Source organism: Astyanax mexicanus, chromosome 1 (assembly GCF_023375975.1).
Source record: "Astyanax mexicanus isolate ESR-SI-001 chromosome 1, AstMex3_surface, whole genome shotgun sequence".
NCBI lineage: Eukaryota > Metazoa > Chordata > Actinopteri > Characiformes > Acestrorhamphidae > Astyanax > Astyanax mexicanus.
Window position 1 is genome coordinate 58014166 of NC_064408.1, and position 25274 is coordinate 58039439.

Consider the following 25274-nt stretch of genomic DNA (forward strand, 5'->3'; position numbering starts at 1 on the left):
TCATCTCAGTTTCAAGAAATGAGCCAAACCAATTGAGAAAAACTGTAATAAAAATGGAAGGGAAGGCACAATAAACATTTAGACCAGTAATTAGTATACGGTTAGTGTATGCATCTCATACAAAATAATAAAAGCCACACTTTGGCATATTCCACTCGTTCCTCCAGAAGTAACATCACTGGATGATGGTCACATTTTTAAACGTTAACATGAAAAATGCCAATTTTATGCAGTTTTAAGAGGGAAGAAAGTTAACCAGAACACAGAGATAGTCTCGAGTCATTTAGCTAACATTTTATGCATGAATTGTGCCTGAAATATACACAAGCCATTAATGCAATCAGAATTTTTATTTAAAACTGATTAAAAAAGACGAACAATAACAAAAGTAAAATGTTCATTTTTCCATCACTAATGCAGTGAAGCAACATTGATCCCCGTTGTTAGAATTATTTATTTGTCCAACGTTATGGCTTTATATGTATGGTTTGTTTTAAATTGTACCTACATTAAATATATATTGTTTGTATTACATTCTTAAAAACATGTATTGTGGCCTTGTAGTGTAATAATTATTCATATTAAAAATATTATTGGTGGGAAGCACCTTTCATCTTAAAGCATTGTGAGTGTAGAGTCAGAGCCCAAACCATTTAAAACCTTTAAATGAACGTTGATTCAATGTTAGAATTTCAAAACCATCCTATGCCCATTAGGTAGTGTTAAATACATTTTATTTTAAGGTTGTTTTTCTATTATAAGCCTTAAAAGATGTAGTTCACCAAAAGTGCTATCAGTTAGTGATTTTAAATGTGAATAGTTGAAAAAATCAGCTTGAGCAGTCTGACTCTGTTACTACTGTTATTTTAAAAATGCGCTAAATTCCTCGTGAAACGCAGGGTCCAATCAGGTATCGCGCGCCTAGTGGCGTATTTCCTTCTGACACGCTGTGGGTCTTGGGAAATGTAGTTCGGTACAGCTCAGGCTCACGTTTGGCCAAACCGCACGATAGCGGACTTTGAACTACAGCGTGGTCACGTGTCGGCGAAGCGCCGCGGTCCTCGCTGAGAGTGGGGTAAACACGGGGCGGCATGAGTGTGAGGGAGGTGATAGGTTGTGCGGGCGGTGTTGAGGCTGTGTTCTCGCTGAACGCTGCACTGTACTTTACACTGATCTGCTGCAGTGTATGACGGTATAGCAGAGACAGCGGGCGGCTCCGATGGGTCCTGAGCCGGAGAGTTCGCTGGACCCCCGGGTATCAAAGTTTCTCCTGTCTGCGTTCGCCGCCACTGTTGCAGAACTAGGTAATCAAGAGCCCACAGGTTCACAATGAACTCACAGCCGTGCACTTCCCTGCACTGCACTGCAGGAGACAACTGTCTAACTGTGTTTCTGACTCCATTTCAGTCACATTCCCCCTTGATCTAACAAAAACGAGGCTTCAGGTTCAAGGAGAAGCTGGTCTCGGAAAGCATGTCAAGACTGGAGCTACCCGAGCAGTGCACAGGGGCATGCTGAGCACAGCTGTGGGAATAGTGCGTGAAGAGGGACCTCTGAAATTATGGCAAGGAGCTACACCTGCTATCTACAGGCATATAGGTGAGGATGACTCATATGTGTTTTTCAATTTTATTATTAGTAGTTTATAGAAGTATTATTCAATCCTCACAGTATCAACATTAAGTAGATATAATGTGAAACAGTTATAATAAAGTAAAATTAATGTGTAAAACATATTATACATAAGCTAAATGTAAAACTGAATTGGTTAATCTCTAGTAAAGTGAAACCATAGTTAACTGGAAGTTTAACACATACAAATAAACTATATACAAAAATGAAATAACTATACAGTCTTAGTCTTTTTAAATAAGCATACCATGTTGTGCGGGTATGTTATGGATGTAAGTGTTTACACTAGTCTCCTGTACCCACTTTAACAGTAGATTAATCCTCATTTAAACACAGAAATAAAAGTCATCCAAGGGGAATCTGTAACCCTTATTCTGCTGTGTGACGTTCAAAAGGGAGTTCATTTCTGGCGCGGAAGTAAAGCTTGGCAAAACACCAGAAAAAGCAACTTGCCAAACTGACAATATTTTACAAAACAATCAATGTAAAGTATAGGGACACTCCGTCCATGAGGGTGATGATGACATGTCATAGGAAAGTCCTTTTTGTTCACTTAATAAACTGCAGTATGAAACCAAACTAACTGGACCAAAGACAAAAACCTTGATGTAGACTTTCAGGTGTAAAAATGCCCTAAGCTGCCTAAAAATGATCATCAGCCTTAGCTGAGCAAACATCAGTGTATATATTAGGCAGTGTTTAGCACAACCCAACTATACCTAGTAATGAGCAACTGATTGTGAGCTGAACATCTGTCCTCCAGCACTAGAGTTGAAAAGCCATGCTGCAGGTAAATCAGTAGCCTTTTCAGTCATATTACTTATTACCCTTCTTGTTTTTTTTGCTCAGTTTATTCAGGTGGGCGGATGGTTGCCTATGAGCAGCTCAGGGAGTCTGTCTTGAGAAGATCAGAAGATGGCAGCTTTTCAGTTTGGTATGTTACATTTACTACCTACTTCATTAATTGCCGCAATGTGTTGCATGGAAATCTAAGTACTTCTTCTTGGGCACAGGAAGGCTGCAGTTGGTGGCATGGTGTCTGGCGCCTTTGGTCAGTTCCTGGCTAGCCCCACTGATCTAGTCAAGGTACAGATGCAAATGGAGGGAAGAAGGAGGCTGGAGGGAAAACCGCCCCGGCAAGTAATCCCAAAACCATTTAAAAACACCACTACAAAAAACCCTCTCTAATGTTTAAATGTTCTTTTGGTTCAACAGAGTACGTGGGGTTTACCATGCCTTTGTGAAAATCATCTCAGAAGGCGGTATCCGAGGCCTTTGGGCAGGTTGGGTGCCCAACGTCCAGAGGGCTGCTCTGGTCAACCTAGGAGGTGCTGCAGACTAATTCAGGAAATCAACCAAAAATGTATGTTAGTCATTTTGCTTTGTGATTGTTGTCTACAACTTTGTTCTTTCTTTTGTGCATTAAAGATCTCGCAACGTATGACAGCGTGAAGCACCTTCTATTAAGACATACCTCAATAGGAGACAACTGGATTTGTCATGGAATGGCAAGGTGAGATCTTTTTTTTTCAGATGTAAAATGTAAAGCAAAAACTCATGTTTAACTTTGATATTTAACAACATAAAAATCCGGAGGGAAATGAAAGCAAGTACATGCACAATGGGTAATTGTATCTTAAACATTATCTATATAAACATAGTCAATATAAACAACACAATTTGAACCAAAAGGCCTCATCATGCACTTGGTTGAGCTAAGCTTAGCCTGTTTTAAAACGTGGTCTATGCTGATATTGGCCTGACTGTTCCAGCTTTAGACTTTAACTTTTGACCCTAACCCAGAATTTGTATGACAGAGCTTTTTTCTGTATGTTGCTGCTCTGTTTAAATGACATACATTTCTTTCGGCACAGCCTGCACTGTTGCACAGATATATTTTATATATATATATATATATATATATATATATATATATATATAAAATATATATATATATATATATATATATATATATATATATATATATATATATATATATAAAATATATATATATATACGTTTTGTCACAAAGGAACCTTTCACAGAACCAATGTTTTAGAGATGTATATAAAAATCTACATAACATCAAGTCTGCTACAGTGGAAAGAAAAAGTATGTGAACCCTTTTGGATTACTTGGATTTCTGCATAAATTGGCCAATAAATGTGTTCTGCTCTTCTTTGGCCACTCTTCTTAGCCCCACTGATCTTGTCACAACAATAGGCAAACGCAGTGAGCTTAAACTAATACCACACAAAATATTATTATTTGCATGTTTTTTTTTTTTTACACAACGTGTTAACACTCAAAGTGCAGGATGGAGAAGGTAGGTGAACCCCAACCAAACGTTTCCTGTGGTTACAGATCAGACCTGCACAACAGTCAGGAGGAATTTTGGATCATTTCTCTTCACTAAACTGTTTCAGTTCAGTATTATTCTTGGGATATCTGGTGTGAATCGCTCTCTTGAGGTCACGCCACAACATCTCTGTTGGGTCGAGGTCAGGACTCTTCAGAAGGCGTATTTTCTTATGTGGAAGTCATTTAGTTGTTGATTGACTTTTATTTTTTGGGTCGTTGCTCTTTTGCATCATTTATACTCTGTTGAGCTTCAGTTGGTCTTAAGTTTTCCTGAAAAATGTCTTGGTAAACTTGGAAATTCATTTTTCAGTTGATGACGGCAATCCATCCAGACCCTGAGGCAGCAAAGCAGCCGCAAACCATGATGCCCATCATATTTCACAGTTGGGATGATGTTTTGATGATGGTGTGCTGTGCCTTTTTTCTCCACACATAGCGTTGTGTGTTCCTTCCAAACAACTCAGTTTTGGTTTAATCTGTTCACAGTATATTTAGCCAGTACTGCTGTGGAACATCCAGGTGCTCTTTTGCAAACTTCAAACGTGCAGCAATGTTTTTTTTGGACAGCAGTGGCTTCCTCCGTGGTGTCCTTCCATGAACTCAGCTTTAACCAACACGTCCAATCTAATCACAAACTGGCTACAATTAGCTCCTAGAAAAGTCATTAGGGTAGCGGTTTACATACTTTTTACCCCCTCACTGTGAATGTTAACAAGTTGTGTTTAATTAAAAAATCCAAACGTATCATTTTTTGTATGTATGATCCTGCATGCCTCCCGCAGTACAGGTTTCTGGAGCCTTCTGCAGCGCTGGTTACTACTGCACAGAGACAAAATAAAATAATAACGCTTGATGAGACTTATTCTGGAGTAGAAAAAAGTTTCCCACTCAGTCAGACATTGTGGTATTTCTACATTAAACTACTCACCAACACACGCTGCTAATGGTCCTTACGGATAATAACCTAAATAAAAGCTAAATTAGTTAATATTGATGTTGAGTTTAGAGTTTTTAATTTTATTTTATTTAAGTTTAAACCGGAGTGAATGCTGGGCTTAATGGCGGGTCACTCAGGTTTAGTTTTACTAAACCTGTAACACATAATGAGCAGAAGTTGAATAGTTAGAGCTTGATGAAGTTTAAACTCTGGTGAGTGTGTTTATCTGAATTATTGGTGTATTTAGGAACAGCCAGAAGCGTCTCATTTATTGACAGCAGACTTAATTAATAGCAAATTCTCTATATAATGTAGATATTAATTTCACTTAGGAATTCAACCTTGTTTGGATGTTCATAATTTTGTATTTTTTGGAGTGCACATCATTTCACATTAAAGAAACATATGAATAACTTGCATACAAATTATTGCGAACCACCATAAGATCAGATCAGATAAAAAAAAAACACAACTGAACTGTGATATTTGTAATATTAATATCTCCAAAATAGACTAGCCTGTGAATAGACTGTGTGCACCTACAATTAGTTATTCTGATTAGATTACAATCATAGCATTTAAAACCACAGCTATATGTACATATTATTACATAAATGCAAAATTTCCTGCTATTGTAGGTGACAGATTTCTGCTCATACAGACAATCTTTTGTTTTAAATATGCAAACAGTTTCACACTGTTAAAAAAACAGTTTACAGTAGGTTATTATAAGCAATGTATGTGTTGAAGTGATTTTCTTTGAAATATTGGATTTATACAGAGGATGTATTTTCAGTGTAAATAGAATGTTGCCAGACACTATCTGAACACAAAACATATGTTAATGCAGTGTTAAGACAAATAAAGATTGTAGTATAAAATTTCTAAAGTTTCAGGCCAGAAAAGGGCAAGCAGAAGAGTTGAGGTGACAGAGCATGTTGGCATTACACATTAGCAGGAAAAGTGGAAACTGAATGTCAGAATTTTAGGAAAGTCAGAATTTTAGTAAAGTTGTTGATAAATAAAGTAAGAAAAACATACATTTCTAACATTTCTACAGCACTTGTTCTGGTCTGGTAGCAGCTACAATGGGAACACCAGCTGATGTGGTTAAAACGAGAATAATGAACCAGCCTCGGGATTCTAATGGAAGGTAGGTTTTCTTAAAATAATTTGAGCTAAAGTAAAAGAAAAAGTAAATTGCTATTCTAGATCAATTAACTATGATATTAACAGTATTGGTTACAGTAGTTTTAAAATGTTTGGCTGTTTATCAAAGCAACAACTTTGAAATAAAGTACCAGTCAAAAGTTTAAAACATTGGCTTTTCATTATTTAAAATTTTGCTATGCATTGTAGATTAATACTTAAGTCATCCAAACTATGAAGGAAAAAAAAGTGTTAAACCAGAATATGTTTTATATTTTAGATTCATAAAAGCAGGCACCTCTTGCTTAGATGACATCTTTGTACAGCTTGGCATTTTCTGAGTCAGCTTTATGAAGTGGAGTCACCTGGAATTTAGGCTTTCAGTTAACAGCTGTGCTGAACTTGTCAAGAGTCCATTACTTTTCTTTCCCTCTTAATGTGTTTGAGAGCATCAGTTGTGTTGTGAAGAGGTAGAGTTGGTATACAGTAGGTAGCCCTATTTGTATAATGTTCTAATCTATATTATGGCAAGAACTACTCAACTAAGTAAAGAAAATAATAACTTTAAGAAGGTCAGTTTATCCAAAAAAAATTTAAAAAGTGCAGTCGCAAAGACCATCAAAAACGTCATGACGAAACTGGCTCTCATCAGGAGCACCCCTTGAAAGGAACCAAGAGTTCATTAGAGTTTCCAGCCTCAGAAACCACAAAGTAACAGGTAGATAGATAGACAGACAGACAGACAGACAGACAGACAGACAGACAGACAGACAGACAGACAGACAGACAGACAGACAGACAGACAGACAGACAGACAGACAGACAGACAGACAGATAGATAGACAGACAGATAGATAGATAGATACTTTATTTATCCCGAAGGAAATTTAGGCATCCAGCAGCAACAACACAATACAATAAGAAACATACTCAGACAAATCAAAACACAGAAGAATAGAAAATATATAAGGCTATAAAAAAAAAAAAACTAATTATACAAGGTAAGGATCTATCTGTAAACGGAGCAGTGCAGTAGATGTCGCTAATGGTCATAAATAATTAAATAATTAACAGAGTAAAGTGCAATGACATCGATTACGAAAGTGACTGATGTGACATAGAAATATAATATAATATAAGTATGCAGAACCCCAGATAAGAGTCATCTAAATGCTTCACAGAATGTTTTGGTTTGTTTAACACGTTTAAGTTACTACATGATTCCTTATGTGTTCCTTCATCGTCTGGATGATTTCAGTATTCATTTACAATGTAGGACAAATTAAATGAATGTAATGAATTAACTTAAAATGTGCTACTTTTCCATGTAATGTGGTAGCTGCCAGTTTGCACAGATGACAAACATTACCCAAATGAGGATAATAGAAGGATGTATCAATTTAAATTTAGAGTCAGCTACAGAGTTTAGCTTCCAAGACTGGAGTAATAGTAAACCAGTTAACAATGTAACCTGCTCTACATACAACTGGTCTTTATGGAGGTAGTTGGTATAAAGAAGATATTAGTGAGTGGAAAAATGCAAAGCAAGTCTGGAATTTGCCATAATGTATTGTTGTCAGATTTACCAAAAATGGAACACATTGGCCAAACCTCTGAACTCTTCACAAACCTGACACTAAGCATTATTTAAGGCCTTTAGTGAAGTATGATGCTTGCAGCAATGTAAAAAGTATCTGCATGCCACCCTGCTTCATTCTTTTAGTACCGTTTATCAGCTCCTCTTCACTCATCCTCAGCACTGGAGTCCCCCCATGGCCACGTGCCCCCTTTTCAATCACGACCACACAGCCTCACACAACTCCAGAGACATTTTTCAGTTCCCAGATGACATATATATTAGTCATTTTATCTGCCAATGATAAGACTTTACAACTCGTCAAAGAATCGGGTACCATCAATTTGAATCTGCTGGACTTTAGAAAGCAAACACAATGTTCTTACAGTCTGATGCACATCATTTTTGGTCCATTTAAAATGTTTGTCTGTTTTTAAAGGGGTCTCCTGTACAAGTCCTCTATAGACTGCTTGGTCCAGTCTGTCAAAGGGGAGGGATTTTTATCGCTTTACAAAGGCTTCCTACCAACCTGGCTGAGAATGGTACAGTTTCAAACTAAATAGCCTTTCTCTGAAGTGTCCAATATTCTGCATTTTCTTTATTATTTTTTTTTTTTTTTCATTGAAACCCACTCTTTACTTGTGTTTAGGTTTACCTACCATTAATAGTCTTCTTTTACTGGTACCAGTTTCCAAACTCTCTCTGTCCCTTTTGTTTACCGTGCTTTAAAGAAGATACACTGACTATAAAAAGTATCTACCACTTGGATGTCATATTATATTATTTTTACAAGTGTTTACAAATAAATTCTTTAATGTCAGAGTAACACAGTTATGTCCATTAAATGATAACCTAAGTAGTATACCTAAAAGTTATTGTATAAATATTTACCCACTGACTTCATTCTAATGCTAAAGTTCTCACAGTTAGTAAGGTGGAGATCAGCTGAGTGCGATGAATGTGTCTCAAGTATTTGTGGTACAAGACCCCTGTCTGGAATCTGTGGATGGATACAATTTTTTTTAAATTTAGATTTAATTTAAATCTATAATTAAGAAATGTTAAGTATAAACGTGTCTAGGGCCAATATTCAGAAACCTAAATTTTGCCTGTGATTTGGTTTTCTGTTAATTAACGTATACTATTTAAAATTCATCCTCATGCATGTCTTACATACTGTACTGCAAACAAAAATGCAAAACTGAATTTAGCATCATTATATGCATCATGAATGTCAAACAATTGGCACTTTGTTTGACATGGCAAGAGTAAGCTATCATACACACTCTTAAAGGACCCTGTGCAGCTTTCGGTCTGCAAACTTAGAGGATACTATGCAGAAGATTAAATCACTACTTACTAAAAATGACTTGAGCTCTGGATAGATATAGATAGATTAAGTTGATAAATTTGTTAAATTGCTTGTTACTACTTGCATTTATCTTTTTTGGTTTTTGGTATTTACACTAAGCTTTATTAATAGCAATTTTTTTTGTTTAATCTCATTGTTTTTGTCCTCTCTGTTTGTCTTTGCAGGCTCCCTGGTCGATGACGTTTTGGCTAACCTATGAACAAATCAGACGAGTGGGGGGCATCAGCTCATTCTGAAAATTTCAATGAATGGAGTTTTGAGAATAAATTATGAACCCCCTTCGTTTGTTGCCATGAGAACCTTCTCAGACCTGTCCAACAAGATCTGTAGAACACAGATTACATGTGTGATAACAGATACATGACCTGACCTGTGCACTATGCTAACCATAACCTAGATAGGATCTAGGGTAGCCATGTAGCCATTTACTTTACTTTACTATACAAAATAACAGTGAACCTACATGTATCCCATGTGTATGAGTTTTACACACACCCGTGGACAAAATTAAAACCTACCAAAGTAGGCTTTGCTGGTTTGTGGATCAAAAATGAGCATTTGTGCTGTTATCTTTATTGAGATATTAAACATTTGATTTTCTGTACTGTTATGTAACACAGCCCCTCATCTGTTGGTTAGTGCTGCGTTTGTGCAGCAAAAAAATGTGTTTGTGCTCTCATCGTTATTGAAATATTAAACATACCTTAATACTGGTTAAATTGCGTTTGATAAGTGAAAAATCATGTCTTTGGGCTATGTCTGCTACAGTCAGCTAGTGAGCACCGCCCCCTTCCATGCTGTGGTACACTCAACCTTCAATAAACCATATAGCTAGCTCACTATGGTTTAAAATGAGAAAATCCTCTTAACAATGTCTTACAATGAACTTACATCACTGCAGTAAAGCTGCAGTTACCCACCACTACCAATCTGATTCTGATCGCAAAAACAATAACAGTTAAACTAATAACATGAACATGGTGTTAAATTAAAAAGCAGTTACTGCAAAGTAAAACACGTTAATTCCTCCATTCAACCGTTTTTATAAATTATATGGTGATGAAATGTAAAATGCTAATTTAAAAGGCAGAAGGTTGAGGACATTATGTTGATTCAACGTTAAAATTTCAACGTTTGCACAACCATTTGAAATTAAATGTTGATTCAACGTTGAAACAACAACAGACACTACTTTAGTCATATTTCAACCATTTCAACGTTGAAGGTCGGTTGTGTGTCAGCTGGAACTAATCTGCCCCACTTGACCTATGTACATTCCTTTTAAGAATGGTTTATCTATAATTAAAAAATGCAAAAATAACTCCTAACAATACCCCACCCACAGACTGTCACCAGACGAAAACATTTTTTCCATTTACAGTGTAAAATGTAAAAATTCTTATTTTTGGTAAATGTTCACAGTTTTCTTTTCAGAATTTTCTTTATCAAGGAAGTATAGTTTTGTAACTATCTTCAGATTAGAAATCTTGTAAAAAAAATAAAATAAAATAAGTAAGGCTGCCTGAGTTTGACCAGTACGTGTTTTGAATACTTAAGTACGTGTTATTAGATTCAGAGTTGAAAAAAGCAAGAATTAATACGTTTTCAGTCCTATAGGATACTGTTAGGTTTCTCCAATCTTTGCTTAGAGTAGAGTTTACTAACAAAACCCATTTGCTGTAGAAGAATGAACATAGGCAGGTCAGTTGTCTTTGCTTTTTCAGTGAAATACTTAATTGTGTGCTCCCTCTGGCGGTGTGCAGTGGTTTTCTGATTAAGCGGGGGAGATTACAGGAGGCGCGCATAAACCGGTGTTCTGACGATTTGTGCTACTTGTTAAATAGTGCTACCCTAGTGTATATTTATTTGGTTAAAAAGAGAAGAAAACGCCCTATACGAATATTCTCCTGACAGAAGTGCAGCCAGCTTGGTAGGATTATTTTAGGCTTTTTTATTTTAAGCTTTTGTGTTTTTAATTGTTTTTTTATTAATTAAATAATTGCAGTTTACACTGTTGTAACCATCAAGTAAATACTAATAGTGAGTTTAGCATGTAAAATGTATTATTGTAAACTATCGTGAAAAACACGTGAAAATGTTTTAAAACACATAAGTCAGCGCTTACGCAGTTCCACTGAGTAGCACATATGGACGGGTGGCACAACTCGACAGAACACCGGCTCTGACCGTTCAGCTGTGTAGATTTTAATGCTGTGTGTGCTGTTGTTTCTGTGATTCTATTGTAAATTACTGTATAAATGTAACGACCCTGTACATTTTATTGTGTTTTAATTATCTGGTTTTAATTTCGTCCGCTTTGGCTGACCTGCGTCCCGGTGTTCTGTCGAATTTTGCTACCCATCGATACATGCTTCCCAAAGGTACTGCGCATGCGCCGACCTACACAATTTAATTCTTTCTCGTGTTTTATGTATAATTAATCTGGTTTAGGGGGGGTTATGTACGTTAAACAACCTTGACGCACTATCATTGCACAGAAGTGTAAATGGAAACTAAAAATTACACTTATTATCATAAATAAATACAAAAGCAGTTTGTAATGGGCTATATTTACTATAACTTTGCCATGGTACAATGAATTATGCACTCCAAATCTAATAACGTACATCTACTGGAATATCACTGGGTACGTGCCCTAAAATAGTGCTTCTTTTGTATTTTTACAGTTAAATATACATTGGGGCAGCACGGTTCGATAAGGTAGCAGAATTCGACAGAACACCGGAACATAAACACTACAGACCCCGTGTCGTCGGTTCCTCCTCTTCCTCCTCCTGCAGCAGCAGCATGGCCGCTCCGGGGAGCGGCGGGGGCTCGCGCCTGCTGGTGCAGTATGTGGTGGTGCGCTCGGATCTGCTGCACAGCCTGTCCTGGCCCCTCGGAGCTGTCATCACCCAGGCCTGCCACGCAGCTACCGCCGCCATACACCTGCACTACAGCGACCCCGACACCCAGGAGTACCTCACCCACCTCGACACCATGCACAAAGTAGTGCTGCAGGTACACACGCTGACACACTTATACACTGACACTCATATACTCATCCACTGACACCCATATACTCATCCACTGACACTCATATACTCATCCACTGACACCCATATACTCATCCACTGACACCCATATACTCATCCACTGACACTCATATACTCATCCACTGACACCCATATACTCATCCACTGACACTCATATACTCATCCACTGACACCAATATACACTGACACTCATATACTCATCCACTGACACCCATATACTCATCCACTGACACCAATATACACTGACACTCATATACTCATCCACTGACACCCATATACTCATCCACTGACACCCATATACTCATCCACTGACACTCATATACTCATCCACTGACACTCATATACTCATCCACTGACACCCATATACTCATCCACTGACACTCATATACTCATCCACTGACACCCATATACTCATCCACTGACACCAATATACACTGACACTCATATACTCATCCACTGACACCCATATACTCATCCACTGACACCAATATACACTGACACTCATATACTCATCCACTGACACCCATATACACTGACACCCATATACTCATCCACTGACACCAATATACACTGACACTCATATACTCATCCACTGACACCCATATACTCATCCACTGACACCAATATACACTGACACTCATATACTCATCCACTGACACCCATATACTCATCCACTGACACCAATATACACTGACACTCATATACTCATCCACTGACACCCATATACAGTGACACCCATATACTCATCCACTGACACCAATATACACTGACACTCATATACTCATCCACTGACACCCATATACTCATCCACTGACACCAATATACACTGACACTCATATACTCATCCACTGACACCCATATACTCATCCACTGACACTCATATACTCATCCACTGACACCCATATACTCATCCACTGACACCAATATACACTGACACTCATATACTCATCCACTGACACCCATATACTCATCCACTGACACCAATATACACTGACACTCATATACTCATCCACTGACACCCATATACACTGACACCCATATACTCATCCACTGACACCAATATACACTGACACTCATATACTCATCCACTGACACCAATATACACTGACACTCATATACTCATCCACTGACACCCATATACTCATCCACTGAAACCAATATACACTGACACTCATATACTCATCCACTGACACCCATATACTCATCCACTGACACCAATATACACTGACACTCATATACTCATCCACTGACACCCATATACTCATCCACTGACACCAATATACACTGACACTCATATACTCATCCACTGACACCCATATACTCATCCACTGACACCAATATACACTGACACTCATATACTCATCCACTGACACCCATATACTCATCCACTGACACCAATATACACTGACACTCATATACTCATCCACTGACACCCATATACACTGACACCCATATACTCATCCACTGACACCCATATACACTGACACTCATATACTCATCCACTGACACCCATATACACTGACACTCATACTCATCCACTGACACCCATATACACTGACACTCATATACTCATCCACTGACACCCATATACACTGACACTCATATACTCATCCACTGACACCCATATACACTGACACTCATATACTCATCCACTGACACCCATATACACTGACACCCATATACTCATCCACTGACACACTTATACATTGACACACACTCATCCACTGACACACACATACACTGTTGCTCATATACTCATCCACTGACACACTTATACACTGACACCCATATACACTGACACCCATATACTCATCCACTGACACCCATATACACTGACACCCATATACACTGACACCCATATACTCATCCACTGACACCCATATACACTGACACTCATATACTCATCCACTGACACCAATATACACTGACACTCATATACTCATCCACTGACACCAATATACACTGACACTCATATACTCATCCACTGACACCAATATACACTGACACTCATATACTCATCCACTGACACCCATATACACTGACCCTCATATCCTCATCCTCTGACACACTTATCCACTGACGCACACAGACACTGTCACTCACATACTCATCCACTGACACACTTATACATTGACACTCATACACCCACCAACATGCAATACTGATACAATGGGCCTGATCTAGTATCAGTTAATGTTTTATGAATTCTATTAGACAGCTGAAGAGATGTATGTATGTCCATATATATTAATTTACAGTGTGCCCATCTTAAAAAGTTGTGCTGATAAACAGTCACAGAAAAATGGATACCTGTATGAGTATAATTCGTACCTGTATACAAAGTCAGTTTGGGAATTTTAATGCAAATAATTTTCTGCAGTATTTTAACAGCTTTTGTTTCACTCCTAGGCCCCAGATGAGACATGTCTCTCCAGTTTATCAGCAACACTCAGTGAAAAGGGCATTGCTCACAAACTGTGGATGGAACAGCCTGAGAACATTGCCACTTGCCTGGCCTTGAAACCTTACCCAAAGGAGACTGTACAGCCTTTCCTCAAAAAGCTCAAGCTTTTCAAATGATACAGCCACACAAATAGGACGTTATCGTTCAGCTTTGTCTTCAGTCCACTGTGCATGAGCAGTAACATCGGACTGCTGCTGCCACATGGGGTAGTAATTCATCTTGTTATATAACTCTTCATATACCAGGAGCTTCCAGTCCTCATGTTCATCTGCTTGGGCTCTGTTGCCAGTTTTACTGGAGGATGTCACTGCCTCATACTTGAAATCCTGCATTAATACAATAAGTAAATATGTGGTCAATTTGAATAAACCATCAAACACATCATGTGTGACCAACAAGAAGAACTTGGTGACCCTTAACTAAAAAGCATCAAGCTGTTAAAAAGAGTGATTATACTGAAGACAATAAAACATGGTGTCCTGTTTACGCATGGTGTTTGTGTATTTGCCTGTGTTGCACTCATTTGATCCCTTTACAAGCTGTTCCTGGAAATTGTACACAATTAACTCCTTCAGCTTCTTTATCTGCTTCAGAGCAGGCAGAAAGGCTGGATCTGATCCATTCCTGTAACAAAAGAAGGGTTTCTTTCAATAAGATGGTGGGAGTGAACTACACAAACACAACTTGCACAGAAAAACAATTGGGGAAACCAGCTCTTTTATGGTATCTTCTGAAATTAAGGGAATTAAAACATCATTGATGTAAAAATTTGACTGCATTTAGAGATGAGAGCTTTAGTGAGGTCAGGATGTTTGATCACTCCAATTCACACCAAAAGACTGTGATTGAGCAGCATCATTCCAGAGAACACACTTAATTATGGGTGGTTAGGCATGGTGATAACAGATGTTGGATTGCCAGTACTTCTCCAAAGTCTGTGTTAGCAAAAAGTGATTTGGAAAAACATGGGAACATGTTTACCGGAGTCTGATAAAGTTTTTCATTAGATGATGTAAATGTGTTAATTGCACAATTGCACTAGCCGAATTTCCACCAATATAAAAGCAATACAATGATATTTAAGGTAAATTTTGTTTATACACTGCCTGGTCAAGTAAAAAGGTCACACACTCTACTAATATTTTGTTGAATCGCCTTTAGCTTTGATTGTGTCACACGTTCACCTTGGCTTTGTTTCATTCAGTAAGCTTCTGCAATGTCAGTAGATTTATTTTAAACCAGTGTTGCATTCATTTTTCACAGAGATCTAGTATTGATGACGGATTGTGTCTGACCACTGCACAAATTCTTCTCCAGCACATCCCAAAGATCCTCAATGATCCCAAAGATCCTCACCTTCCCAGCTCACTTTTTTCTTTGTTGTAAGAGGAATGTGAGGAAATCTGTTACGCATCAACACGTTTTTTTTTTTAGGGGAAATATAACGGTGTGTTTTACATTTTAGACAGCAATGGAGCTTCACAGAATTAACCTGAATATCATTATTACTAAAAGACCACTGACCAAGTGCATGTTTAATTACAGATGGCCGAATCAGTTCCGCTTAAAACAAATTTAGAATGAAACCAGTGAACTTTTTTTTTAGCGCTTGAAATCTGGCACCAGTGATTTTTGTACCATATGTATTTTTTTTTTAGAAAAAAAAAAAAAGAGTTCTACATTCATTAAAATCAACTATTTCTCTTACATAGTTTTTACTTACATTGGCATACAACATTTTAAAAACTGTCAATGGAAATAGTTAAATCTCCAAGATCTCTAAAAGGCATGAAGTTAGCATTGTCAACATTTGAAGTAAAATTATATTATATATTTTTGTACACTTCAGGAAAAAAATGTGTTTAGATCTATGGCTTTATCACGGTCATCTTTTGAATGATTTCAAGAGCATTATAAATGCTCTGACAAACTTTGTGTTCGATCACATAACCACCACTCTAAAGCTGCTACTTGCTATTAACTACACGATCACATGTGCAAGATGGTTGCCTCATACATTCTGTGCCTGGTGCACATCCTTCAAATGTATTTATATTTACTATATTTGTTCCTGGTGAGGGAGCAAAGTGTTTGAGTAGCATAACAACGTATTACTTTTTCATTTTTAACATCAGTTTCCAAAAACAAGAAATCTCTCATCAGAAACCATATTCTACAGTAAGAGGACAGACTGAGCATTAAGAATGCCTTTTTTACATGGTGCTTTTATTGCAATGTGTTGCATTCTCACATTCATGGATGTTATAGAGATTTGTTAGTCAAAGCATCACTTCCTTCAAAGTCTGCATCTTCTCCTTGGACAAGCAACAGAGGGGCCATATGCACGAGGTGTGGATGTTGATGTGTGTGTGTGTTTGTGTATATTTTGTGTGTGTGTGTGTGTGTGTGTGTGTGTTTGTATGCATTTGTGTGTAAACTTGAACTATTTCAGGTTGAGCAGCCACATATTTCCATGAAATGGACTAGAGAAATAAGACTGTTTCAGTAGATGCGAAACACAGTTTTGCAGCCCACAGGACAACCCTGCAGGTGCTGGACCCAGCATGTGACTGATTGTCTACAACGTCCTAAGAAAGGTAGGTATTTTTTTCTCCAGACACGCCTGGACACAGAAAGAACAAGAAAAAAAGAAAGAAAAAAACAACAACCAAACAAAATCAAAAACATGACAATAACATGCAGAATCTCCCAGGTACATCTTCATTCATAATGTCCCAAACACAGCTGCAATGATGCTTCTCGAGGGGGGAAACCCAAAAAATGTTTCACAAGTGTTATACAAAGCTGGACAAAATGAGTAAAATGTATATATTCATATATATTTATATTTATTTATATTAATTTTACAGGTGAAAAGTGGAACCTTGCTTGGAGTGAGCCGTGCTGTTTCAGCAGAGTCGCAAATGACAACCCCTGACTGTGTGTTTACCACCGCAACAAACATCCATGTTAATAAGGCAGCACTTACAAAAGAAAAAGAAATAAAAATCTCCCCAGACAAAACAGTAGCGTCTACATAGTGATACAGTAGAGTGGTGTGACCTGAACACAGAGAAAAGCGCACGGTTATGAAGCTTCTAGAAGATTCAGTACTATGCCAGGATACAGAGCTGCTAGAGGAACCGCAGGGCATTACGGGTCTTTGCATAAATGGTCATCAGAGCATGGCACTGTGTGGCCGGGCCTGGGAAACCAAACCCTAGTAACGAGCAAAGCAGAACTAACTGTGTGAGGAATGTTTACAGAAGGTGAGGAGAGAAGAGGTATGATACTGGAGCACACCGGCTAACAAGAAAGGGCTAGGGGAAAATTGGAGCACCTGAAGAAGATAGGCATAGATTTAAAACCCAATCACCGCCACAACACCGCGGGCAGGGGACGATAAGGGGATGGGGGGGGGGGATGGGGGGGGGTGTTAGAGCAAGGCAACCCTGCTCTCTCTTTCAACACTCTTGAAGATGAGGGGCTACTGCTAAGTTCTTTCTGAAGAACCTGAGAATTTTTTTTCTTTTCAGAAATCAAAATGACATTTTGACTATAATACATTCAGGGGACATTTTTTTTGTAGTCTTCTAATGTCTTATGGTTTCTGATTGTGTTTGTGTGTGTGGGATGGCCTCTTTTCCTTTGAATCGAAATATAAAGTGCAAAACTAGATTGTATTCCTTGCAAATTCCTGGAATCTTTTTTTTTTTTTGATTCGAGTAAAAAATTCATGTAAAATACAGCAAACATGTCTTACAAAGGTCGATAAGAAAATTTTTAACAAGAAAAATTTCATCAAACAGGAGGAGCAATCCTCTATGCAGAAAATATATACAAGAGGCACCTCAAATTTGGTATAAAGAATTCAGCTAAATAAAGTCAAATATCTACGAATACTTGCATCAGCGTAACTGTTTTTAGCTCATGTAGCCTGAAACCACGTTCAAAACTACAAACCAGGTATTTTTCCTTGAGTTGAAAGAAAAACAATAGAATATACATCACATGTATGCATATGTAGAACAGCGGTCTTTTCGAAAGCAATGATCAAATCAGAGTTTGTCAGTTTCTTAACAAGACTTTCAACGAGAAGCACTTCTCGTTTAAGGTGCATAGCTAGCTGTAGTACATTTCTCTTCCTGAAAACAGTGATGACATCTTGCCCATAAAGATATTTGCATGTTAGGTGTGGCAACAGCCTCTTAAATCGGAAAACAATTCTGTAGATACATAAATAATAAGCCACTTGACTCTCATAGAGGACAATTGTACAAAACATTATACAAAGTGTGTGTGTGGTGGGGGGGGGGGGGATGGGGGCAAAGTTATAAGAATGGTAGTGTTATAAGAAAACTAAGCTAAAAGTATGGGGCATCTATTCAGGAAAAAACAATGCTACATTTTCCAATTGCATGAGCCTTGCATATGATATGGTAGTTATTTTTTTTGTTAATACCTTAAAGCTTTGGTCATTATTTCTTGAACAAAAACAAACAAAAAAGCCTGTGGCAAATTCTGACTGAAATACCTGAGCACTGTTCCCCTCAAACCAAGGTTCCACTTCATCAGAGCTGTTTAAACTTTTGACAACAGAGAAATTAAATAATATGGCCTTTTTTAAATTAACCCGTACAAAAGCCAGTCCACGCTGCTTCTCTCTCAGTAAAGTCACATTCAGCAGTCGCTAAACCATTCTCTCACATAAAGAGCAATCTGAACACCCACAGGAAAGTTGCAGGTATTTTCTTAAAAAGAGAAATAAAATAAAAAAAATCAGGACATGTTTCCATTTTAAAACACCAGATATACAGTATTAATCACACACATACACACTTTCAGACAGCCATACACATCCCAACAGAAAAAGAAGAAAAAAAAAACAATATGGAAGCAAGTAGTTATTACCACAAACTTGGAGCACTACATATTGTTGATTCTGAACAGATACATATTCACATTTGTCTGTTATATACACGATAACTGAACCAGGCTTCAAAGAAAAAAAATGTATGTCCATTGTACCTCGGTGCGAAACTGGCTGAGAGCTGTTTATTAAAAGAATAACCCACTGCTAATAGGCACTGTTCAATAGTGCGGTATATTTGGCATAAACGTGTCAGAAACATAGTGAAGAGGTGTCCATATTGAGGGTAAACTGTGGCATAAAATGGAATCCTATTACCTAAACACTTAAAAGAGTTATCATAAAAGAAGAACGCCCATTTCATGGCAGAAATGAACACTGATAGCCATTATAGAACAGGTCACTCTTAATCAATGTGTTGTTTTTGTTCCTTTTTTAAAGATAAGCCAATTTGTTTTTCCCCACAATTAGTCTCTTGTAAACCCATTTTGCATTGTGTATGTACATTTCTAACAAAAAGTGGCTCAGAAAACCCCTCAATGTCCACCAACACAAACAATACATAGTTGATACCTCAACAATTCAGGTCTGGAAAAAGTAAATGCTCAAAAACTTGGTGTGGCATTGAGCTAGACGAGCCATTCTTTGTATGCACAGCACACCCACAAAGACTATACAAAGTGATTCACAAATCAAAGAACATCGCTTTACATACGATGGAAAAGCGGTAAGGGGGGCCAAACATGCAGCGATTTCTCCTGTCTTGTACGTTTATACACAGCGTGACAGATTTGGACCATGAAACTTCAACTGAACTTCCCATCACAGGCCAACAAACGTCTCATCTGCCTGCAAAAAGCTCAGACTGTCCCTTGACTCCACCACGTAAGGTTATTGCGGGTCATCTCGGCTTCTAAACGTTCCAAGAAAGAATGCTGCCTATGTGCATCACTGTAACAAAGCTAAAGAGGGGAAGAAGCAAATGAGGTGGACCAGGAGGAGGAGGAGGAGGAAAAAAAAAGGAGGGCAACGCTGAAGAACAGTGTCCGACTGGGCAACAGTAGTCACATGAGCAGTCAAAGAGATGGAGACGCAGCTAACGGTGCGAGAAAGAGACAGCACCCTTCCAGAGCCAGAGCAAAGCGACCTGGGATTTCTAGACTGTCTTTGAAGAAAGTAAGAAAGAAATACCTCTACTGAATTATAAAAATCAGTTTAGATCATCCATTTACATGTACAATAGACTTTGCGGACTGTAACAGTACTGTAACTGTACTGTAACTGTACTGAGGTGCCAGAAAAAAATAAAACAAACAAAAAAACATACCAATATCAACCAGATAAGAGGGGAAAGACTAAAAAAATAAATTTGCGCAAGCCTTCCTTCTCCTCATAAACAAGGCAGAGAGCTCGGCACCTCCCCAGGTAATATTCAGCAATGTTACTTTAGTACACACGATGATTTCAAACATTATTCTTCAAAATCTGGAAAAACAAAATAAACATTACATATTCTCAAAGCTATAAAAGAAGAGAACCAGTTTGAAACCCATGATGTTGATGCATTCAAAATGACAGTTACAACAACACTTTTGTTTTTCTTGTTTTAAAAGGAAAAAGAAAGCGTGAGCTCATTCCAACTCTGTCCTTTTTTGTGCTGTACAATAATAATACCAACCTGCACAGTACACATGGCAAACAACACTGATAGGCTGACGCAACCCTAAGTGGCTCGTATTCACAGCTGCTGAGGTGATGAGGGGGGAAAATGTGTAGGATATTAAAAAAGCCTGCTGTTTCAAAATTAGTTCTCCCAGGAAAGCCCGCGGCAGACGTGTGCTACGAAGCAGTCTCCCATACTGGCAATGCTTGTTCTGATGACAACAGACATATATATAGTTAAAAAACAAGAAAAAACAGAAAAGAGTACTAAAACAAACAGAAGGGGGGGGGGGGTAGAGAGAGAGAGATAGAGAGAGAGGGAAATAAAGAGAGAGAGACAAAACAAAGCTGGGAAACTCCTCCCATCATCAGGCACTGCTGTGGAGAGCCTATCAGTCACAGATCCAGCTGAAACTGAGCGTTCCCATACAGAGGAAACCTAAAAACATTCCCAAGAATTGTCCCATTGGCCAAGGCCAGAGCGTCACCATGACAACACCACGGCAACCGCCTGCCCCAGTTTCCAATCTGTCCAATCTAAGCTCAGCTGCTGCACTCCGCTCCCCAAGAAGCACTGCGACGGTGGCTTGATAGGACGTTAGCCGGTGAGAAGCAGCAGGTCCTTTTACAGACTTGGCAAATTTCTGGAACGTGATTATATATATTCCCCATACATGGAGCAGACTTTTGAAAAGGTGGTGACCAGGAAACAGGCCGGCAAATGCTATTCAGCCCCGGGCCCACGGACACAGACCTCTGCAGGTATTACTGTATAGAAACCAAAGGTGACAAATAGAAATCTCTACACATTGGAGAGGGTCGTCTAGGCAGGTGTCTGCAGGAGGGTCACTCAGTCAGGAGCTGCTGCAGGAGGCTCTTTTGCTGGGACTGGGAGGTGGGGACCCCACTCTGGGCCTTCTGGGGCCCCATGGGTCCAGGCTGGTTAAGGTAAGAGTCGCTCCCCACAAGGTTTACTGTGCACTGGACATCAGCGAACACTTGAACCTGCTGTACCTGTGGAAAGATATGGAAGGTTAAACAAGTAGCAACGAGGGGCACACATTTTAACAATCAACTACTAGAGACACCCTGCGCACCTGATCATTACACATAGAGCTGACGTTGCTGAGGTTGTTGTTGCCCATGCCTACTGGTGGTCCGATTGGAGGTAGTGAACCCACGGCTCCCGTTCCACCAGCCATGGATACAGTGATGCTCATGTTGTTGTACACGCCTTGTTGGCCAAAATTCTGCGAGGCAGTTTGGCCAGCCTGGTTAAACAGACTAACAAACAAACAAAAGAAACACAGAGAAACACGTTAAATTATGCTTAATTTAGGAAGTAAATAGAGATGAATAAATGCTGCAAACCCACATTTGTGGTCCTCCCTATTTTTATTATTTAAAACTGGGGACACAGAGTAGCTATCATCTGATTGGTCCAATGTTTTACATCAGTAATGTCAACTCATCCTATGTTGTAATGAAACTAAAAAGCATTAAGTTGATTTTGCTGAGGTCATAAAAAAGGAGGCAGACCTTAGCATCAATGTAAACGTAGCTAATGAAAAAAAGTTTTGCTTTAGCAATAATAAAAATCTGTATTATATGTTTTTTAACTTAACTTCACACATGTGGTTCATACAATTCATACATCCATCAATCAAATAAATCTAATTTAATAATTTAATCTAATGATATTTTATTTATTTTTCTTTGATTCATTTCTTCTTTACCACTGTTAGACAAGAGATCCTGTCTCTCTGAACTGACAACCTTCCGAGTGGCAGCTGATATTTTTGCACTCCTTTTACTGTAAAAACAGTGGCAGCGTCTTCCTCATGCCTGTTTTAAGCTTTAAACAATAAAAAAAAGTGTTTTGGTTGGAAATGTAGCTAGAAAAAAAACGTTTCTAAAAAAAAAAAAAAGCAAATTTGTGCAAATGCTGCAGAAATTTAGTTTTAGATTTAGTCAAGTTAGCAAGCCAAATATGTGCACACAGCACAACTAGCTTTTCCACCTCAAGCACAACGCAACTATGAGAACCACAAAGTGTATAGTGTGCTTAATTCTTAATAGGTTTTCTGAGTCTCCCTTCTTTTTTTAACTACGCTCTCGCTACCAGCTGATTTGTTCTAAACTGCATTTATCCTTGCCAGTAATCTCCCACAGTTCATCACATCCATCTTCCTAAAACCTTTATTTGCATCTTTGTGTCTAAATGTTTGTCAACACCCATTCTAAATATTGCATTTAGCCACTTGAGCCACTTTAGGTTGCATCCAATACTGACACAGATGAGCTAATGCACAAACATACTGCCTATTCCCTGTAGAGATGTACTGCCAATAGAATAGGACACTCTGGAGCAGACAGAAATGAACTTATTGCAAACCTGCATTATGCCAGTCATGGAATAGAAAAGTAAAAACACCCCACCCCCCCAGCTCCTGAGGTACTCTGTATAGTGTACCTTATCACAATCATATTGCCAAGCCTTAATTAAAGACAATGGATTATTAATCTTACCTGTTGTTAGTAATGCCACCTTGCTGCCAGTTCTTCATATCAGGTGACTGGTAACCAGGTGGATGTTGTGTCTGCTGAAGCAGAGGACTCTGGGAGGTAGAGTTTTGGGGTGACAGCAAGGGGCTGGTGGGGCCTAGCTCAGCGGGGAAAGACGGCTCCCCTTGCTGGACCATACCTTCCGGAAACAATTAACTGCAATGAGATTTCTGGCAGCCGCTGTTTAGATATGTCACTAGCAGCTTCAACTTACAGTTAGATGTTTGGGCACTGTTAGATTCATTATAACGTACCTGGGCCTCCAAACTGTTGGAAGAGACCCTGTTGAACGGAGGAGTTCAGAGGTGCTCCAAACTGCCCTTGCATGCCTCCTATCATGCCCTGGTTTGCCATAGCCCCCCTGGCAGACAGCTTTGGGTCCAGTGGACCCCCCATGGGGCTGAAGTGGCTTGGGGAGGTAGGGGTGTTTCCAGGAACAGTGTTGTACCCTGGGGGATAGCCAAACTGCTGTTGCTGCTGTTGCTGCGGTTGCTGAGGCTGCTGTGGGCCTTTTGGGACTCTCTGGGCCGCCATGGGTCCTGTTGTAATTCCTTGCCTCATCATCATGACCTTCTGCTGTAGCAGTTGCCTCTGGCGGTGCTGGAAGCTGTAAAGTTCTCTCTGCCGTTGAGCGAGCATTTGAGCATTGAGTGGAGGCTAAGGGGAAAAAATATTTTAAAAAAAGAATGAAAGAGTATTTTTTTGTTTGTTTTTTTACTAATTAAATTTTGAATTTTTGAATCCTGTGTCACACTAAAAGAACTACTCCCCATTGTCTCCATACACTAACCTGTGAGGGCATCTGGGGCTGCTGCATGCCTTGACGCATGCCCATAGCAACAGGTGCCCCTTGCGGGAACTGGCTCATGGCTGCCAGCCTGTTCTGAATCTGTCAGAGAGATGGACGAGATATGAGCAACACTTCTAAACAACTAATCTAAACTCTGCCACACATTCACCACATAGCTGCAAACCTCAAAAGGTGAGGTTAGTTCCACATCACGCTAGCGCAAGAAGATATTTAAAAAAAACCCTATATCAATTCAGTAAAAAAGGCAAAAAATGTCAAATCAGCCTTTAATTTCCTGTCAGAGCCAATTTAACATTTATAAAAGCAGGGTTGGGGAACTGAGGGCTGGATTATGCTGCCCTCAGTAAAATGCTGCAAGTGTGAAGGGATGCTAGATAACTACAGAACAGTATCAAAACAGCTTGAGCACATAAAGCAGAAAGATTTAAAGGTTCATGCCATACCTGTTGTGGCCCCTGCAAGCGCTGTTGAAGCTGCAACCTCAGTTGGTTGGGGGGCAAGCGCAGCTGGTTGGGCATCCCTGGGGCTCGGTTCATTCCGGGCCGCATCGTGCTCATGCTTATGTTTCCAGGGAAGGGCACCCGTGGTGCCACAAACCCTATGCCCTGTGTGCCGGCCATCTCAGGCGGGAACTGAGAAGGTGAGGTGGGAAACTGGGTGGGATAGCCTGGGAGCTTGGGGTCCATGGCCACTGGGGTAGGTGGTTGTGGTGGGGGGAAGCGCTGGGTGATCTGATCCAGGCATCCACTCTGGAAAATAAAGCAAAGGAAGTCAGTTAGTGCTCAGTATCACAGCCTACATGGGAGATTAAATGAAATT

The 25274-nt window shown here is 39.1% G+C and overlaps 3 protein-coding genes across 3 annotated transcripts in view; 2 read left to right on the forward strand and 1 right to left on the reverse strand.

The window, feature by feature from the left end:
• The first annotated feature begins 936 nt into the window (after nt 1–936).
• On the forward strand, nt 937–9746 carry slc25a27 (solute carrier family 25 member 27). The gene is made up of 9 exons (XM_049480604.1): nt 937–1304; nt 1408–1599; nt 2482–2566; nt 2646–2768; nt 2848–2960; nt 3061–3145; nt 5991–6083; nt 8095–8197; nt 9192–9746. The coding sequence occupies exons 1-9, from the start codon at nt 1220–1222 to the stop codon at nt 9261–9263; spliced, it is 951 nt and encodes a 316-aa protein (XP_049336561.1). The 5' UTR covers nt 937–1219; the 3' UTR covers nt 9264–9746.
• Nucleotides 9747–11785: 2039 nt separating this feature from the next.
• ptrhd1 (peptidyl-tRNA hydrolase domain containing 1) lies at nt 11786–15033 on the forward strand. Its single transcript, XM_022666174.2, has 2 exons — nt 11786–12048; nt 14493–15033. Exons 1-2 carry the CDS (start codon nt 11836–11838, stop codon nt 14661–14663), a joined length of 384 nt encoding a protein of 127 aa, XP_022521895.1. The 5' UTR covers nt 11786–11835; the 3' UTR covers nt 14664–15033.
• Nucleotides 15034–16754: 1721 nt separating this feature from the next.
• ncoa1 (nuclear receptor coactivator 1) overlaps nt 16755–25274 on the reverse strand; it is a 62948-nt gene continuing 54428 nt past the window's right edge. Inside the window, exons 16-21 of the mRNA XM_022666179.2 lie at nt 24899–25204; nt 24435–24533; nt 23899–24301; nt 23609–23783; nt 22177–22363; nt 16755–22093 (exon numbers count right to left, since the gene is read on the reverse strand). Coding sequence (XP_022521900.2) covers nt 21926–22093; nt 22177–22363; nt 23609–23783; nt 23899–24301; nt 24435–24533; nt 24899–25204 — 1338 coding nt within the window. The 3' untranslated portion in view covers nt 16755–21925. The remainder of the gene's footprint in view (nt 22094–22176; nt 22364–23608; nt 23784–23898; nt 24302–24434; nt 24534–24898; nt 25205–25274) is intronic.